We start from the raw sequence: 20,754 nt of genomic DNA on the forward strand, positions 1-20,754 counted from the left end.
TAGCATTAGACCAATCAAGCTAGTGGTTTGATTAAAGGCTCAAGACTTAAAAAGAGAGATTTGTAACCTGAACCATCTTTTGACATCAGTTGTCAAGGATTGACAAATTCCTAAACCGTTCTTGCTCATACTGAACCAACCATTTCACTGGATTGTTCTTAACCACTTCAATTGCAACACCGAACACTTAGACGTTGGGAAAACCCTTGATCATCTTCCCCTGCAAAGAGTTGCCTAGTCGAGAGAAAGAACACAAGTTACTTTGTAGGGTTTAAGTGAAGTGAATTTGTCATGATTACAGAGTGGTTTGTCAAACACTTGCATTTTGGTCAAAGGAGAGAGAGAGAGAGAGAGAGAGAGAGAGAGAGAGAGAGAGAGAGATTAATGAATTTCAGTGTATGAGACAAAAAGACCCGTGAACCAGAACTTCATGGGAACTGAAGTTGAGATAGTTAAGATGCGGAGTTGCTTACGCCAAAGTAGATACTCTTCTGTTGGAAACCATTGATGGCATAATCAACCTGAACTTGTCCCATATGTGATTGGAATCGCAGGCTACATCCATATCCAACTCCTGACCCTGGTTTTCCACACCTAAGTGCAGGATTCCCTGGAACAGAGGGAAAAAAAACTCTTCAGAATAAAGGAATGGTTTTGGAATAAGGATAGTGATATAAAATTGACCATACCAGAAACACAAGATCAAGTTCCCAGCATGTCATGCTGCCAGTAGTACAAAATCAAGTATGCAATTGGAGCTAAACAGAACAGGTGAAGGAGATGTTTAAGGGATTTATAGATTTAGAGTGGCAACGTGTATAGCAGCCGTGTCAAGATGCCATTTTACTTCAAGAAACTAGTGAAAGCAAAAAGAAAGATTGCATGAGTATGAAACAAACTAACCAGGAACCAGGCGTCCAGAGCCCAAATCGGTGCCACAATCCATAAAGACAGCGCCTTCGAATAATTTTGTCTTCATAAATCAAATAATCAAGATATAAGTGAACGCCTTAATCTGTACATCTAAATGCCATGTGCACAAATGTGGCTAAAGCAAAGTGAATCCATGCTGTATTTGTATAGTACGTCCAAACCATACATGAACTGAATGCAGTATCTAGATTAACATAAGCATGGCAGCTCCTTCAACAGATAATTCCGCAGATGAATTTGAGCAAGAAATTAAGCTTTCAAAGAAACAGGAATGATTCTTGATAATACTGCTGGGCAGGTTATGACTGATGGATACAGAAACTAAGATAATAAATGAAATGAAATGGGGATCTTCGAAACACGAGCTTAGATTAACAAGAGCAAGTGTCAAGAATGACACTAAAGCATAACCCTTAAAAAGGGTATAACTGGAAACAAAATAAAAATAAAAATGTATTCTTTATTGATATGAAAAACCAATTGCTTAAGAAGCATTGGAGTAAAATACAAGAGGGGCTGCACCCCTTTATATACACAGCTGAAAGAGGACTCAATAGAGCCGTTGGGCACAGTCCAACAGCTCTATTTAGAGCTGTTGGACTGTGTCAGTCCAACAGCTCTATTGCTAGTCAAGTCTGGACAGGACTTGACTAGCAACAGTCATTCTAGTTCAAACTGAACTAGATGACATAAAGACAAAAAATAAAAAATAAAGGAAAAAAATTACAGAAAAGAAAGAAATGAAAAATGTATATATATATATATATAATATAATATTATTATATATACATATATGTACAGTTTTACATTTTAACACTCCCCCTCAAATTTACGGTACAATGAGCGAAAGTTTGTCTAAGAGAAAGTGAAATCGGGGAGCAGCGAGAGGCTTTGTAAAGAAGTCTGCTAACTGATATTCTGAAGTGACATATGGCAGATCAATTATCCCGTGTAGATATTCCTCTCTGACGTAGTGACAATCCATTTCGATGTGTTTGGTGCGTTCGTGGAATGTTCTGTTACTGGCAATGTAGATCGCACTTTTGTTGTCACAACACATTTGTGAAGCCTTTGTTGCTTCAACTCCCATGTCAGCAAGCAGTCGTCGGAGCCAAACTACTTCCATGGTCGTGGTTGCCATGGCTCTGTATTCAGCTTCGGTGGATGAGAGAGATACCTTCTGCTGCTTTTTACACCTCCACGAGATTAATGATTCCCCTAAAAAGACACAAAAGCCAGTGGTTGAGTGTCTATTATTGGGATCACCTCCCCAATCAGCATCAGTATATGCAATTAGATCAAGAGAAGAGGAGGAAGATAAGAAAAGTCCTCGTGAAAGAGAGGACTTGATGTATCTGATAATACGCATGACTGCTCCCATATGAACAGAAGTAGGAGCATGTTGAAATTGACTTGCTGTATGAACAGCATGTGCTATATCTGGTCTGGTAATGGATAGATAGGAAAGTGCCCCGACAAGCTGTCTGTAAGGAGTAGGGTCTGCAAGAAGTTCTCCATCATCAATCTTCATTTTAACATTAACAACTTCTGGAGTGTCGACTTTCTTATCATCAGTAATACCAGACCTGAAAACAATATCAAAAGCAAATTTAGTCTGAGATAATAAATATCCTCTAGGAGAATAAGCAACTTCAATGCCTAAAAAATATCTCAACAAGCCCAAATCAGTCATTTCAAAATGAGATTTAAGAAGTGTTTTGATTGTTTCAACTCCCTGTTTATCGCTTCCGGTGATGATCATATCATCCACATAGAGAAGAAGCACAATGATCCCTGCATCAGAATTCTTAATAAACAAAGCAGTGTCAGTTAAACAGAATTGAAAACCAATATCAATCATAACACGACTAAACCTATCATACCAAGCTTTTGGTGCTTGTTTAAGTCCATAAAGAGCTTTTTCTAAGCGAAGGACTTTACCCTTAGGAATACTTAGACCAGGAGGGGGTTCCATATATACTTCTTCAACTAGCTTTCCATTTAAAAAAGCATTTTTGACATCCATTTGAAAAATAGACCATTTTTTGATAGAAGCTAAGGCAATTAAGGTTCGGACAGTAGTCATACGAGCCACCGGAGCAAAGGTTTCTTCATAATCAATCCCATATTCTTGGGCATAACCTTTGGCTACTAAACGGGCTTTATATCTTTCAAGAGTACCATCACTCTTGGTTTTAATTTTATAAACCCATCGACATCCTATAGTTTTCTTCCCTGGAGGAAGATCTTGAATATTCCATGTAGAAGCTTTTTCAAGTGCATCTAATTCAGCTTTCATGGCTTCTATCCATTTGATATCATTTTTTGCTTGAAAATATGTGGATGGTTCTTCATATGAGTGAATTAATGCAATAACTGCCCTATATGTGGGTGAGAAAGACTCGTATGATACAAACTTTCCTGGAGGCCTCGAGATTCGGGTTGATTGTCTAGTTGGAATGTTAGAATATTTCTCAAGTGCACATGGAGGATTAGACTCTTGTCGCCTGGAATATTGAATACTAGTATCTCTATGAACTTCTTCATTTTCAACATTAAGATCAATAATTCTTTGATCATCATCAAAGTTACAGTCAAGGTCATATTCATTAGATGTTGATGTTAGATCTAGCAAAAAGGAGTACTCAGTGACGTCTTTTAATTTTCTAAAATCAAAGAAGCTCTCCTTTTCAAGAAAGGAAACATTTCTAGACACATATAGTTTATTATTTTTGAAGTCAAAACATCTATAACCTTTCTGGTTTTCAGCATATCCTAAAAAGGCACAGGGAATCGCACGAGGGGAAAGTTTATCATTTTTGTCAGTAAATATGAAACATTTGCACCCAAATATTCTTAGTCTAGAGTAGTCTGGAGAAATGTTCATAAGTTTTTCAATGAGAGTGATATTTTGTAACGAAGAAGATGGCATCCTATTAATGAGATATGTGGCAGTTAAGGCAGCTTCTGCCCAAAAGTCTTTCGGGACTTGATTTGCTATTAATAAAGTCCTAGTGGTTTCTATAATATGGCGATGTTTTCGTTCTGCCAGTCCATTTTGTTGAGGTGTATAAGGACAAGATCTTTGATGTGTGATGCCATGTAATTTAAGATAATTTTGAAAATCTGTGGATAAGAACTCTCCTCCTGAATCTGTGCGAAAAATAGTAATATCATTTTGAAACTTGTTTTTAACCATATTATGAAAAGTTTGAAAGTATGAAAATACTTCAGACTTATGTTTGAGAAAGTACATCCATGTATGTCGGGAGAAATCATCGACAAAAATAACATAGTAAACAAATCCTCCTTTAGAAATTACTGGTGCAGGACCCCAAACATCCGAGTGTATTAATTCAAGTGGTCTTGAAGAGAAAAAGGTTCTGTTCTGAAATGGTAATCTTTTCATTTTGCCGAGAATACAATCTTTACAATCAAATGATTCAGAATTACAAAATTTCCCTAGATTTGGAAAATGTTGGATTTTGGCTATATGTGGGTGACCAAGTCTCTTATGCCACAGTTCCAACTCTATTTTTTGAATATTATAACAAAAAGCTTTCTTTGGCATTTCCAAAAAATCCATGTAATAGAGTCCTCCTTCTCTATGGCCTTCCCCAATCAGCTTGCCTGACTGGCGATCCTGTACCCAACAACCATGAGAAGAAAAAGAAATATTACACCCATAATCAGAAATTTGAGATACAGATAAAAGATTTAAATTTAATTTGGGAACATGTCTAATTTCTGGAATAAAAAAATTTTTTGTTTTATAAATTTTTTCAAAATTTCCTATTTCTTCTATTTCAAGAGAAGTCCCATCAGCAGTAAAGACCTTTGACACACTTGTTTTATTTTTAACACATTTGGATAGACTTTGATTATTTGGGGTCTTATGAAAAGATGCACCAGAGTTAAGAAGCCAAGAAATTTTACCTAGATCAGAAAAAGATGAGGCTGCTGCGCCGGTTGAAGCTTCAGATGAGGAAGAGGCACCTTTGATGAGAGGCTGAAGAATCTCCATTAGTTGGGCCAGGGAAACTGGTGCATCCTGATCTTTAGGCTCCGATCCAGCAATTGCAGCTCTTTTTTCTCTCAGCTCCTTAAGTTTGGGACATTGTGGCCTGTAGTGTCCCGGTTCATGACAGTGATGACAAATAACTTTCTTCTTATCATAGTCACCATTTTGTCGGTTAAAGTGAGGAGGCCTATATGATCGAACATGATTCTCTGGTCTAGACACGGCTAAAACGGAATCATCTTCAATTTTTAAAGAACCTTTCCGGAGACGATTTTCTTTCATTGTTAACTCTTCAATAGTTTCAACAATAGAAGGAATTTTTCCCCGGTGAAGTAGAGGGCCGATTTAGTGGTTTCAAATTCCGGCCTTAATCCAGTGATAAACTGGTAAAAATGTTCAACATCGAGTTGTTTCTGACGAAGCTCGATGTCTTCGGCACAATGCCACTTTGGTTCTAAAAGGGAAAGTTCTTCCCAAAGTTCGGACAACCCATTGTAATATTCACGAATAGTTTTGTCTCCTTGTGTCATCATTCGAACTTTTTCTTGGAGGTTGCACACGTGTGCAATATCTTTAAGGGAATACATATTCTTAAGGTATTCTCATGCCTTATCGGCATGATCAAATTTGGCAAGACTTGAGCATTTTTTAATGTCAACGCTATTGATAAGCCATGACATTATCTTCGCATGAGATATTCTCCATTCTTTCCATTTCTTCTCGTATGAGGCAATAGCCTTGATTTTCTCTTCTTCCGATAGAGGGACGTCTTTATCTCCCTCCTTTTTAGTAAGAGATAGCTTAGGTTCCGAATCGGAACCATCCACAATCCCCCATAAGCCTTTTCCCCATATATGGTGCTTCATGATTGAAGCCCATGTTACATAGTTCGTATCGCTTAGTTTCATAGGCATGATGGTGACTTTATCATTGTCATCCATCGATTACAAGGAGAGAAAGAATAGGTATAGAAGAGAAACAAGGAAAATGAAAAAGAAAGAAAAAAAACAATACAACAAGATGTGAAATCTTCTCCAATGAAGTGATAAAACACTTCTCTTCAAGTGGCGAACACTTTTGCAAACGGGCACGGAAACCGAGGCAGCTTTTCCTCAAGATTTAGTACTTCCGCGGCTTTGATACCATGAAATGAAATGGGGATCTTCGAAACACGAGCTTAGATTAACAAGAGCAAGTGTCAAGAATGACACTAAAGCATAACCCTTAAAAAGGGTATAACTGGAAACAAAATAAAAATAAAAATGTATTCTTTATTGATATGAAAAATCAATTGCTTAAGAAGCATTGGAGTAAAATACAAGAGGGGCTGCACCCCTTTATATACACAGCTGAAAGAGGACTCAATAGAGCTGTTGGGCACAGTCCAACAGCTCTATTTAGAGCTGTTGGAATGTGTCAGTCCAACAGCTCTATTAAGAGCTGTTGGACTGTGTCAGTCCAACAGCTCTATTGCTAGTCAAGTCTGGACAGGACTTGACTAGCAACAGTCATTCTAGTTCAAACTGAACTAGATGACATAAAGACAAAAAATAAAAAATAAAGGAAAAAAATTACAGAAAAGAAAGAAATGAAAAATGTATATATATATATATATAATATAATATAATATTATTATATATACATATATGTACAGTTTTACATTTTAACAATAAACTCAACCAGAACGCATTAATAACTACTAACTGGGGGACCATGAAGAGATATTCTTTCCATCTTCTAAAGGTTCACAAGAAACATTGAATGGAATTCTTCAAGTTCGAGTGAAATAAACAGTAAATGATATGAAAATTGCAATTAAACAGTAAAGGCAAAACAATAACCACAATGGCTTCCTTCCTACTTGGTGCAAGTAGACATACTATCTTGATTATGTATAGCCTTATTGAGTCTTGAATCTTGATGTTTTAGTCCCTTGAGAGTAAACAAAGACTTGTTCAGTGTGCTAGTTGAAAAAATGACATCTGGCCTGCATCACTGGCAGCCTTTTTTTTATGCTAGCGGACTTGAGTTAGAAGAAATGAAAGATGAAGAGAAAGAGAGAGAAAACGAGAAGGGGTCTTGAAAGAGAGTGCTTTCCATAGGGGGCAGCACCTCTACTGTGCTACAAATATTATGATCGGTGCAGTCATGATATAGCCCTTTAATTTCAGTTTTGTTTTCCATTTGGCTACCTGAGAAAAAAAACTGAACTCCCACAGGAAGGGATCAAGTAGAGTATTTTATTCCTACGGGAAAACACTGAACTAGCATACAGGATGAATAGCAAAGATAAATACATTGTACAAAGCAGCTTGTAGCCTAAGTCACACGGACTCGGCTATAAGGTCGACGCACCCGCATTGACATGCCCCGACACGGATGCAGACACGGTCAACCAAGTGTCGGACTCGGTCAACGCACCGGGGCCGAGTCCGTCCACATTTTGGACTTGGTCAACTTTGACTGAGTCTATTTTTGTCCATTTTTTAGGGCAAAAGACATAAAAACAAAAAAAAAAATCGATCTTTATATATGTATATATATAGCCATGTCCCCTAATAGGCACAACCTTGACCGAGTCTTATATATATATATATATATATATATATATAGCCGTGTCCCCGTGTCCAAAATTTTTGAAATTGCTCCGCACCCGTGTCGCACCCGTACCCACACCCATGTGACATAGCTTGTAGCATACTCAACAGGCAGCAAACAATAACCAGTTGCTACTGGCCACATTATCAGCTGAGGGTGTTAGGAAAGAAAGAATTCTGTGTCCCAAGTGACAGATTGGACAACATTTCCTGAAAGCTATTGGCTGCTATTTCTGAAGTATAACAGCTGTGTGCCCAAAATTTCTTTGAACATCCTTTTAATTTCCAAAACAGTCCTTGAATGTGTACAAGGCTATATGACAATATTGGCCTAAGTTTTAGGCTCCATTCTTGACTTTTAAGGAAGTAAAGCATAAAAAGAGAAAAGGCTACAATCTTGAGCAGTGAGTGCTCATTAATTATATCCATGATTTTGATGATCCACCGACCCATCAAGATTGAAGAGTACGAAAGCATATTTCCTGAGGCACCAGAAACATTCAGGAACACACAGGAAGACGCAGAATGTCCTATCAGTAAGATGTCAAGTAACAGTAATATGTGTAGTATAAACAATTAAACTAGCTAGCGTCAATTTGATGTTGGCTGGACTTTAAATTTACCTAACAGATATCAAAGATTCAGTGCCCACAAGGCATCCATCAGTTAATGATAGTGCCTAAAATAACTAAGCCTCAACTGAAACTTGCAAATCAATGAGTTGATGAAGTAAGAAGCATATCAAATTTCAAAGAAATTCCAATAATGCAGTTAGATTGAATACCCAACCAATCTGAAACTTGCTGATACAATGGGTTGCGAGTAGCTTGTTACGACTTTTGTGTCAATCAAATACCCTAGAATTCATAAATTCAATTATCCTTTACAGGAATAGCTCTCATCCTAATAGCTCTCATCCTAATTTCTAGATCTAATATACAGGAAGTACAAGCAGCTAAATAGAAGCTTCAGGTGAACTAAGAAGCTCTTGGAACAATAGAATAAAAAAACTGAATAGGTGACAGTGATAGGCACAAATGAACACTGCACACAAGATAGATTTACTAGCAATGAACAATTACAAGAACCAAACAACAAAAGTGAACATATTGCAACAGAAAAACATGAATGACACAAGAAACACAACATAAGAAATAAACAAAGCATGAATTTATTCTACATTTAATTAATTCCCAAAAATTCACCTGGCTTTGAACATGTGAAAGCAACCCACCAATGACTTCATTTTTCAGTCTATGACAATGACATATCTTGGAAGTTGGGACGACAAAATATGAGAATCTCCTTTTGTGACAACAAATTCAAAATAACATCTAACTGCTAGAGCTACAAAAGCAAGCTGCCACCTGGCATGCTTAGTGAAGCCCCCAAGCAATACAATCAAGAAGATTTGATTATTTAAGCTTTCTTATAAAAGAAGGTAAATTTGAAAGAAGGAAATCAGCATTCCAAAAAGAATGCCCAGAATATAGGGTGAAATTTTAAGGAAAAATAGGAGAATCTTGATATTCAATCTTTCCTCAAAGGAGATAGGTAACACCGTGAAAGAACACAAAGAAAAATGAAAGAAAAGAGTTAAAAGCAAGTTTTTATTTTAAAGTTATCATGAAAGGCTACAGGAAAAATGAAATTGAAAAGAACTTAAATGAAGAGGATTGACTTGAAACACAAGGAGAAGACTGTTCAAAAGAAAGAGGGAACAACGGTTAAAAAATGTTCAAAAGTACGACATAAAAGCTACATAAAGAGTTTAATCACAAAGGAATGAACGGCAAGGTTTTCCTTCGTTGACACAAAGGAAAAAGGAGAAGCATGGATATGAGAGCAGATATATTTGTTAGCATCCTCATACATGCATAAGGAACCAAGTGAAAGAAAGATAAAAAGTAGTAAGAAAGAGAAAAAAAGTGTGGATGGAGAAAGAAGAGGGGGTGGATGAAAGAGACTTCAAAAAGACACATGACTTCAAAAAGACACATATACTATAGATCATTTCCTTTCTTTACAACAACTTAAAGTTTTTCCATGTTAGATCTTCCAAAAATGGTACTTTTCTTGAAAATGCATAGTGGTGATTCTGACAAACAGACACCACAAAAGCAGCTTCAAGGAAGAAGGAAGCAAATGTTTTTCCTTTGGATGATGAAGATGACAACAACTTGTAAGAAGCAGCCTTGTCCTTTGATATGATAACTATGTACTCCTATAAATCATAAAAGAAGAAATGTAATGCGTGAAGAAAGAAGAGAAGTGGAGAAAACCATGGTTGATATTTTTGGCTTGAGGTGGGTTGGGTTCCAAATGATGGCAATTACATATAGGACACACATATGAGAATTACAAATATTTTGCAGTCTAGATAACCAACACAGAGAAAAACATGAATTGGCTTGGGCCCCAAATGATCAAAATTAGATACAGGACTCATTAGTCTTTTTACAGGCTTCATGTTTGATGTATTGTTTAAAGGAAAATATGGCAGGAGAAAAGAGAATTTTGCATGAGATGATAGGCATACACGGGAATGAGATAAGTGTTTTTTGGTTTCCAGAGTTGTAGACTTTCAAGATTGGATCAATGAATACTATATTACAATGCAATAAACAATAGTAGGATTAGGGATGGCAGTGGACCCGGGGCGGGTGCGGGGGACAAGATCTCCACCCCACCCCATCTCAAAATTTTGCCCTCCATCCCCATGGCGGGGTAAACTTTGGACCTCCACCCCGGCCCTGTCCCAAAATAACCGTCCCCATTCCCGCCCCTGCTCCCGTCCTCGTCCCCATAGGGATGACATAAGGCAATTACTTAGTGTAATTACCAATGGGTTTTGTCATGAAATGCTCACAGAAAACAAACATCTTTGTGGTAGATTTGAAGGTTTAGTAGTAAAATTTGTTAAGTTTTTAAGAGGAATAAGAAGAAAATAGGAAAAGGAGGAAGGAGAGAAAGGGTTTAGGGTTAGAAAAATTATATATATATATATATATATATATATATATATATATTATAATATATATAAGGGTATATTATTAATTTCATTAACAGGAATTGGGGACAGGGCGGGGGCAAGAGTAAGTCCATCCCCGCACAGGTTTTGATTTTCACCTCCATCCCCTGTTCATTCATCATTTTATGTCCTCCATCCCCAGTCCAAATGGAACGGGTTCCGACGGATCCCCGTTTTCCCCCAGTCCACTGCCATCCCTAAATAGGATCACTTCTTTTTTTTTCCATTTCTTATCAGCCATTATAGACAGTTAGCACACGTGAAAAAACTATAAATTAAGTGTTTCAAAAGCTCTGAATGTTTTCATCGAGTTTATTTTATTTGGTTGATGAGTTTATATGCTTTCATGATTACACATTATTTGTTTTCATATGTTTAAAATGTTATCTATCCTCAAAATCTTATCCCTGTATTCCAAATTGATTTTATGAATGATGATGACATGACACGCTTAAATGTATAGCATCATTGAATATCTGGCCAGCCAATTTCTTCATTACTTTTCTAAAGCTTTACTTGCTTTCTCAGGTTTGAATCCCATATTCGCGCAGCTTGTCGATCAAAGGAAAAAGCTTTCTTTCTTTTTAGTACACCTTTCTTTATAATTTCCTCAAGGCTTACACCTTATCATTAAATTTCCTAACCAAATTACTATGAATTTCACCTTTTTAAAATTCTGTTTGTAACTGATGTGATGGAAAGCAACATGTCAACAGGTGAAACTAGGAGTCAAAATGAATTATTGGCTAGTGAAGTCAAATTTTTAGAAACTAGATCCATTTTCTTTATCATTTTACACTCATGGACTAAAAGTTTCAAGCTAGTACCATGAAAGTGTTGGAATTACATGTACATACGTATATATTTGACAGTATATGAATATATATACTCTTCACAGTTCACGTATGGAAAAGTATATATATATATATTCAAATATATTTTGTATATAGGTCTTTTTGTATCTTTTTCCTTTTTCCTTTTTACTTTTTGTATTCTTCTGTTTTTCCTCTTTTTGTATCTTTTCCATTATATGCTGTATATAAAGGGCTTCAGCCCTCTTGTAATTCAAGCTCGTTCTCAAGCTCTTCACAATAATATTTGATAACTTTTATGTGTGTGCCTTAGTGCATTTTGTGAGATTCATGTGATTTAGTGTATCTTGTGAGATATATTACTTTTCAAGTCCTTAGTAGACTTGATTGTTGCCCATATTTAAGGGCTTCTTTACATTGTATCAGAGCCGTGGGGCTGCTTGTTCGTGTTTAATCGTGGAAAGCTATCTCGTGAAGAATATTGGTGCTCGTAGAAGCTACCTCGTAAAGCATGTTGGTGATCTTCCTTTTTACCTCCCATTGGATCATGCTTTCTTCTTCTTTGTTTCAACATGGCTGATTTCTCCTCACACAACTCGAGCAACTCCAACTTCGTCCCTCCATTCAAACTTGACGGTAGCAACTATATCATTTGGGAAGGACACTTGGATACATTCATAAAAAGTAAAGGATTATGGGGGTATGTTAGAGGTACTATCTTCGAACCTACTCCTAAAATTACTATATGTGAAAATGGTGTTGAAACAAATCTTAAAGGAAAAGAAAAAGTAATGAAAAAATATTATAAAAAATTAGATAAATGAGACATGAAAAATGCTAAAATTCTATCTTGGATGCTAAGTAGAGTTGAGACTAAGATAGACTCAAATCTTTTATGTTACAAAAAAGCAAGTGAGGCATGGGAATATCTTAAAGGTATGTTCACCGAAAAAGACATGGCTCATAAATACTATCTTTAAGAAAAAGCTAGAAACATCAAACAAGAGGAAAAGAGTGTTAGAGACTACTTCAAGAAGTTGTCTTCGGTTTGGGCTCAACTTGCGCAATTTGAACCGAAATGGAAAGGTAAGTTTATTGAAATGAGGAGGGCTCAAGTTGAAGAAGATTGATTTTTTGCTTTCCTCTATGATTTGAGACCCGAGTTTGAATAAACTAGGGCTTCTTTATTGTTTTCCTCTTCACCTCCTCCTATTCATGAAATTCTTATTAAGCTTAGTGGAGAAAAAACTAGGCTTAATATGAGCAAAAGTGATAGTGTTCTTGCTACGCCTAGTAGCAATCAAGGAGATTATTATGCTCTTGTCGCCTTCAAACCGGAAAATTATATCAAGCCTTATAAGCTCCCTCACTTCAACAAAAATCAAAATAGAGGAGAATTCAAAGTAATTTGTCACAATTGTCATGAGCCTAATCACATTAAACCTCAATGTCCGAAATTCAAAAAGGACTATAAACCTTATGAAAAAAAGGTTGTCGCGGCTCCATCAAAACAAGAAGAAGACAACTTAAGCCTCAAGGATTTCTCTAAATCTCTATCGCAATTGACAGAGGCATGACAACCATTACTCAAAGGATCTACATCCGGGGCGGCCATTGCATCTTCCTCCACTCCCGATACATGTTCTTGGCTTCTAGATTCCAGAGGTTCATTTCATATGACCCCACACAAATCCATTATATCCAAATGTCAATCTAACTCAAATGCATCCTTTATTTCTACCGCCGATGGAACTTCTTTGAAAATAAAAGGTGTGGAAAATTTCAAAAACAATTTGATAAATCCCAAGTTTTATATTCCAAAAGTTAGATTCATACCCAAATTAAATCTTAACCTACTTTCGGTTTCTCAAATCTCGGATTACGGATGTGATATTGTATTCTCATCAAACAAATGTTGGGTGCAGGATCGCCGGTGCAGGAAATTGATTGGGCAAGGTTCTAGGCAAGGAGATCTGTATTATATGAACTCCTTTTGTATTCCAAAAGATTTTTTTGTAATTCTGTTCAAACCAAAGATATCAAAGTTTGGCATTATAGACTTGGTCATCCAAATATAATAAAATTAAATTTTGTATCTATTACGAAGAATCTTTGTAAAGACAATTTTGAATGCAATGAATTCACATTTGGAAAATGATCTCGCTACCTTTTGGACAAAGAACATTTTACTCCTCTATGCCTTTTGAGTTGGTTCATTCGGATGTGGGGTCCCGCTCCTATTGTTTCCAAAGAAGGCTTCTCCTACTATGTTGTGTTCATTGATGATTATACTAGATACTGTTGGATTTATTTTCTTAAGTTTAAATCTGAGGTGTTTGCATCTTTCAAAAGCTATCATAACAAGATCAAAACTCAATTTGAAAGTAAGATTAAGATCTTAGGGACAGACACTTGGGGAGAATATTTATCAAATGATTTTAAACAATTTTTGAAAAATGAAAAAATTTTACATCAAAGATCTTGTCCTAGAATACCACAACAAAATGGCATTTCAAAAAAAAAAAAAACAGGCATATTATTGAGACTACAAGGACTTTACTTATTTCTAAGAATGTTTCAAAAAATATTTGGGCCGAAGCTGCTCTAACCTCAGTATATCTTATAAATAGGATGCCTTCAAAATTTCTATCAAATGAAATACCTTTTGAAAAACTGTTTAAGTATGAACCTAATTATCAAAGACTTAAAATATTTGGTTGTAAGTGTTATGTGTTGAATGATAAAGGAGATAAACTATCACCCAAAGCTATCTCTTTTGCCTTCATTGATTATTTTGAATCACAAAAAGGGTATAAATGCTATGATGTCAAAAATGATAAACTCCTTGTTTCAAGAAATGTTAACTTTATTGAAAATGAAAGTGGATTTGAAGGATGTAAGTCACAAGATGCAGATGTTGATTACTCTTTCTTATTTAAATTGCTTTCTAATTATGGTAGTGATGATCATTATGATAATCAAGAAACTTCTATAGAGTCTTCTATTGAAGGTGGAACATTGGACAAACCAATAGTATACACTCGAAAAAATAAGAATGTTTCTACTGAAAATCTAAATCAAGGTGTTCATGAAACATTAGAACTTCTCACTGAACAACCTGTCATTCATAGATCTGAGCAAACTTCAAGGATTTCTGATAGATTTGTCTCTTACGATTCCTTCTCTCCTAAACACAGTGCTTGCCCTTTAGCCATTCATTTATACTTTGAACCCTCATGTTATTGTTACTATGAAGTCAGAGGACTACCTGAATAAGAAAAAGCCATGAGTACAGAATTAGATGCCCTTAAAGGTGCCAACACTTGGAAAATTATAAATTTACCTCCTGGAAAGAAAGCCATGGGATGTAGATGGATCTACAAGGTTAAGACCAAGAGTGATAGGTCCTTGGAGAGACATAAAGTCAGGTTACTTGTCAAAGGTTATTTTCAGGAGTATGGAGTAGATTATGAAGAGACCTTTGCTCCTGTTGCCAGGATGGCCACAGTTAGAACCCTTATTGCTATTGCCTCTGTTAAAAATTGAAATATATTTCAGATGGATGCTAAGAATGCCTTTTTAAATGGTGAACTTAATGAGAAAGTGTACATGGATGTTCCACCGGGGCTAATGGTTCCTAAAAGCAAGGTGCTTAAACTGTGAAAAGCCTTACATAGACTCAAGCAAGTACCCAACGCATGGTTTGATACATTTAGCAATGTTATTACTGAATACGGTTTCAAAACATGTTATACTGACATAGCTTTGTTTGTCAAGAAGTCTTTTGTAAGAATTGTAATTCTTCTTTTATATGTTGATGATATGCTAATTACAGAGAGTGATAAAGAAGAAATTAAAAAAATAAAAAAACTTTTGAAATGACTAATCTTGGTTTTCTAACATATTTTTTTTAAATAGAAGTATCATATTCTACCAGAGGATATATATTGGCACAAACAAAGTTTGCTCTAAATATTATTGACAGGTCAGGACTGAAAGATGACAAAGTTGTTGATACTCCTGAGATTGTTGGAACGAAGATGAAAGTCGATGATGGAGTCGACAATCCAACTCCCTTCAAACAATTGGTTGGATTTCTGATGTATTTAAGTATTACAAGACCTGATATAGCTCATACAGTTCATGTGCCTAGCCAGTTTCAGCACACTCCTACATCAGTTCATATGGGTGAAGTTATGAGAATCATCAAATACATTAAAAGCACCATCAATAAGGGAGTCTTTTTACCCTCTTCCTCCTTATTAGATCTTATTGCCTACTCAGATATTGATTGAGGGGGATCCAAATAGCAGACACTCAACAACTGGATTTTGTGTATTTCTAAGTGAATCCTTGGTTTCGTGAAAATGCAAAAAGCAACAAAAAGTATCCTTATCATCTACAAAAGGTGAGTATAGAGCGATAGCCACTACTACCATGTAGATTGTATGGCTCAAACAACTCATTTCAGATATGGGAGTACATCTTCAGAATTCTACAAGATTATGTTGTGATAACAAGAGTTCTATATACATAGCTCGGAATCACACTTTTCATGAGCGAACAAAGCATATAAAAATGGACTGTCACTTCGTGCGTAAAGAATACCTAAAGAAGACTAGATCTTCCCTATGTGATATCAGAATATCAGCTTGCTGACTTCTTTACCAAGGCTCTGTGTTCGCCAAGGTTCAACTTCCTTCTTGACAAACTTTCGGTGATTGCACCGTAAGTTCGAGGGGGAGTGTTAGAATTATATATACAAACGTATATATATTTGACAGTATATATATATATATATATTCAAATATATTTCATATATAGGTCTTTTTGTATCTTTTTCCTTTCTACTTTTTGTATTCTTCTATTTTTCCTCTTTTTATTCTTTTCAGATTTGATTGGGCTGACTAGCCGTTAGTCAGCTCCCAACGGCTCTGGCCCAATGTCTAGCCAGCCATTATATGTTCTATATAAAGGGCTTCAGCCCTCTTGTAATTCAAGCTTGTTCTCAAGCTCTTCACAATAATATTTGATAACTTTTATGTGTGTGCCTTAGTGCATTTTTGTGAGATTTATGTGCTTTAGTGTATCTTGTGAGAAATATTAATTTTCAAGTCCTTAGTAGACTTTATTGTTGCCCATATTTAAGGGCTTATTTACAGAAAGTTTCAATCTTCCAATGGCCATCAAGTTCCATCTGAAATCCACATTTTTCACATTTAAGTTGCCTTCTATGATCAACTATGTTTATCATTCTCAAAGATAACTACTATCTAAGGAGACAACAAAATTGAGAACCATCTGTTAGCAATGCCATATAGAGTACAACTTTGCAGTTTTGTGCAGTACTAGAAAATACCCTAATAACCAAACACAAAATATATCATACCAGGGGAACTGAAACTTCACTATTAACAATTAAGCATTGTCTGCCAGATCCAACAGCACCTTCACCGTACCCTCGAACGCTACCAAGCCCTCCAATAGAAAAAGCTTGGTATGGAGCCATGTCTCCAACAATGGAACCACCTGTAAGGCTGTCAAGAAAAGATAAGCAACCCCATATCTAGCTGTATTTTCGAAAGTTTAACATGAGGGTCAAGCAACAATAATGACGCTACCTCATCAAGAGAAATGCTGGTCCTACTTTAATACCTCTCCTTGTAAGAAACTTGAATCGATTAAATGCCAGCCATTTTGAAAGAACAGGTAACCCTTGCTCTATTTGAAAATTCAACTGGAAATACAAAATAAAAAAGTGAAAAACGTGTGCACTATATATATTAGAGAAACCTGTTTTATACTAGAGAAAATATTAGATCACATCTATAAGGTTAGATATGCAGTGAAAAAAATGTGGAAACATATATGTTTTCTACTAGATTGCATTTACAAACGACTGTAGCAAATTTATAAGAAAAAATATGTGAAAATGTATAGTGTTTTCTACTAGATTGCATGTATAAATGACTATAGCAAATTTATATCATATATATATATGAGTAATGTGCTCGTTCTGCCCCGTTTTCTCGTTCTACCCTGTTAGGCCCCTTCAAAAAGCATAGTTTTTGGTATTTTTTTTCTCACATCTAACACCGTAGATGTGATCTATAGGTTTTGTTTAGTGGGAACCAGCTTTTGGATCACCAGAATCTGATCTGTATATAGGTTTATCCGGTGATCTAAAATCAATGGCTATGAAGGCATCAATTTTTACCGGCTCATAAAAGTACATTTTTTTTGTCAAAAAAACATGATCCTAGGGTCGATTCCCACTAAATCGAGCATGCTTAACACATCTGACGGTTCAGATCTATCATAAAACACTTCAAACTATTGGGCCTAATGGGGGCAGAACGAGAAAAGAGGGCCTAATATGTTCAGCTCTCTCTCTCTCTCTCTCTCTCTCTCTCTCTCTCTCTCTCTCTCTCTCTCTATATATATATATATATATATATATATATATATATATATATATATATATATATATATTGCACCTATGAATGCTTCTTGGTGTAAGTATTGAGTGAGTGCAAATGTGCGTGTATATAATTTTGAAGACATTGAAACTTCCAGTATTTTTCTTTACCTGGGAGAAGCTGTCATCTTTGGCTGTTCCATACTGAGATTCTGTCTTCACAATCACCATATTATCACGAAGACCACCACTGAATCAGAACAAATCAATGACAAAACACGTCAAGTGCATGTAATTAGAAACATAAACGAAAGGTATCACGATGCCAAATGTAGAACTAGCTGCCACCTGAAAGTTAGTGGAATTCCATCCATGTCTCTACTTATGCATCTACCTTCGTCATTCATCAGACGAACATGCTGAGAAACACGAACAGTCACAAGCATATGAGTCAGGCTAAGTATACATAAAGAAATGTACGTTCAAGCTACAATATCTCCATGAGAAACTCAGTAACTGCGAGCACGTCGGAACTGCGCCACTCACCTCATACCTTATACTGGTTGTGCTGCTCCAGGCAGAGCTCGCAGGCTCATTGAGATTAAAACCGGCAGAAAATCGGCAGAGGTTGACGCCCCCGCTGCCCGAACGGGAGAAATTATCCACCGGCATGCCGTGCACAGCGATTTCAGGTGCAATGGAGTGCTGTAAAGATCAATAATCAGTTGAAGAATAAAGGAGTAGACATCCACCAAGTTCTGCTTTCTCCATTGTTTGGGAAACAAACCTGAATCACAAAGGACTGCTGGGCAAGCAACTGCGAACCTGGTCTCCTATAAGCAATGAGAATATTGGAATCATACAATCCCTTATCCAACAACACGTCGAGCTTTTCGCTTTTACCAAACAGATTCGGGTGCTTGATGCAGAGGCTGGAGTAAATATATCAGGGAATCCATTAAACCACGTTAACTTAACATACGTTAGAAAGCAAAATGGATGAGGAGATGTAAGGTGGCACCTCCCAATAATCTGAGAAAGGGGATTGTCCAAGTGCCTGATGATGGAAGAGAAAGAAGATTACAGATACAAACAACAGCTTTTGATGATTTCAAGAGAAAAAGGGGGCGACCACCATTGATGGCCGGGATGAAAAGGAAGAGGAAATCAGACGAACCCAATACCTGAAAGCAGGAAAGTAAGCGGGCACGAGGGCTCCATACAGCTGGTGAGAGAAATCCACGTTCACATCTATTTTTGCTGCAATGCTAATGGAAGTCAAGGAAACGAAGACAAGAACTTATGTAGGAAAACACATCACAAAGCAGATTACCATGTACCTTTTCCGGCCAGAATGCTCTTTTGAGCTCCCATCCCCAGTCTATGACGACCATAAAATCATCAGAGAGAGAAGAGAAGAGAAGCAAGAATAAATAGAGTGGGTGTCGTGCTAGAGGGTGAGAGGAATTTTGCTTTGAGTGTCTGTGCGGAAATCCGACATATCTTTCTATCTATGTTAGTTATATATTTGGGCTTATGGGAAGATTGCCGCTGCTCTTGCTGTTGTTCCTCCAAGAGATGAGAAACGGAGAGAGGCGACCTTCATTTGAGACACTCTCGAAACGTGATAACAAATTCAGTCAAGAAGAACCTCGCTCCTATTCAGTGGTGTATCTGAAGTGGGTAGGAGAACATGGCTTCCAAGATGGACAGGACCAATTCATTCATGTCCTGCAATTGGTAGAGCGTCGTGTTGCTTCTCTTTCTGAGAACCCATTGGGTTCCCCAAAGATCATTGATATCTAACTGCAAAAAAAAAAAATCACCGAATTTATTCTTAATTCTTTTCATACATGTTGAAATCTTTTTTTGTGGGTTTTTAAATCTACAACCTTTTTTATATATTTTTAATACAATGTAACTAGATTTTAAGGGCTGCTGCGCTCATATGGTTGTAGGGGGTAAAATTGTGAATGTCATCAAGTTAGACTGGATATCTCCAGTTCGAAATCCATGAGTAACTTCCCTTACGGCAAGGGCCAAACTGGGTGCACGAGAGATCCGGTTGGCAGGAAGGACTTTATCAACTTCAGACCTGTCAACTTAAGGTCAGTGAGGGTGATGCGAGGTTTTTCTCGTCTCAGGCCAAAAAAAAAAGGAAAAAATCAGGTAAGGATGTTTGCAATCCTCAAGGTGCGCTTTTTTATTTTATTTAGGCAGAGAAACCAACCCGAGGATCAAAGACCTAGCCGTGTTGGCTCTACCTACCTACTATCCTGGCAGCCTAAAACTCCGTGAGAATCCTCAGGGTGCGTTTGAATCCCAGAATCTGGGCTGGCTGCACCATACCAACTATCCCAAGCATTGAAATGCTGAATCTCAAATCCCTTCACTTCAGTGAAATAAAGGGAGAGGAAGAGAGATCCTCGGATATCTAATCCAGCCTAACTCTCAGGGAATCACACCCTTCGAGTAGGAATGCAAATGGGTTGGATCCAAGATGAAGATTTTGCAAATTTTGACTGTTCCCGACTCTGTGTTTGGCTCTTTCATATTCGACCCATTTGCATCCCTAGCTCGAAGATATGAGGCCAAAAAGTCCTGCATGTTTATGAAAATGGCAAGACTACTGCAAACCAACCTAGCATCTACCTAATCTTCGAGCAAGGGCATCCGCTCATTTTATGAGAGCATTAGAGAAGGATGTAAAACTTCAAGTTGCCACCATGTGGATCCAGACTCTTTACTACGTTTGTTTTACAGAGAGAAGTAATAGAATTTAATCTGTGTTTTTTTTTTATAATTTGAAGAAACTGCACCTGGCATAGGGACCTGGTGGTGCTGGCTCAGCCTGCCATATCTACGGTTGTGCCGGCAGCATAAAGCTTCAATGCTAGCACCCCCGCCGCCCCCGAGTCTTATGCTAAGCATTGGCTTGCGCA

General features: G+C 36.9%; 1 protein-coding gene across 3 annotated transcripts; it reads right to left on the minus strand.

Annotated features, from left to right (window-relative positions):
* Positions 1–28: 28 nt before the first annotated feature.
* On the minus strand, positions 29–19,579 carry LOC149831789 (protein SUPPRESSOR OF PPI1 LOCUS 2, chloroplastic-like). 3 transcript variants are annotated; one of them, XM_090014132.1, is made up of 12 exons: positions 19,153–19,579; positions 18,997–19,072; positions 18,834–18,869; positions 18,600–18,744; positions 18,359–18,517; positions 18,161–18,231; positions 17,984–18,062; positions 17,016–17,131; positions 16,784–16,931; positions 904–973; positions 474–610; positions 29–234 (listed from the first exon to the last, which is right to left on the minus strand). In XM_090014132.1, exons 1-12 carry the CDS (start codon positions 19,184–19,186, stop codon positions 211–213), a joined length of 1,095 nt encoding a protein of 364 aa, XP_089870258.1. In that variant the 5' UTR covers positions 19,187–19,579; the 3' UTR covers positions 29–210. The 3 variants fall into 3 exon arrangements, with proteins under 3 accessions (XP_089870258.1, XP_089870259.1, XP_089870260.1); XM_090014133.1 differs by lacking the exon at positions 29–234 and having other exon boundaries at positions 262–610; XM_090014134.1 differs by lacking the exons at positions 29–234; positions 474–610; positions 904–973 and adding an exon at positions 2,391–2,519.
* Positions 19,580–20,754: the final 1,175 nt, after the last annotated feature.

This window comes from Nuphar pumila, chromosome 7, assembly GCF_984573655.1.
Source record: "Nuphar pumila chromosome 7, dmNupPumi1.hap1.1, whole genome shotgun sequence".
NCBI classification, from domain to species: Eukaryota; Viridiplantae; Streptophyta; class Magnoliopsida; order Nymphaeales; family Nymphaeaceae; genus Nuphar; species Nuphar pumila.

Bases quoted from the DNA above. Each gene is read 5' to 3' on its own strand.
- LOC149831789 (XM_090014132.1), bottom strand. From the start codon at position 19,186: ATGGGAGCTCAAAAGAGCATTCTGGCCGGAAAAG. The intron at 18,063-18,160 runs GTGGCAGCTAGT...GTTCTGATTCAG, and splicing joins GGAATTCCACTAACTTTCAG to TGGTGGTCTTCGTGATAATA. The intron at 235-473 runs GTAAGCAACTCC...TCTCTCGACTAG, and splicing joins AGAAGAGTATCTACTTTGGC to GCAACTCTTTGCAGGGGAAG.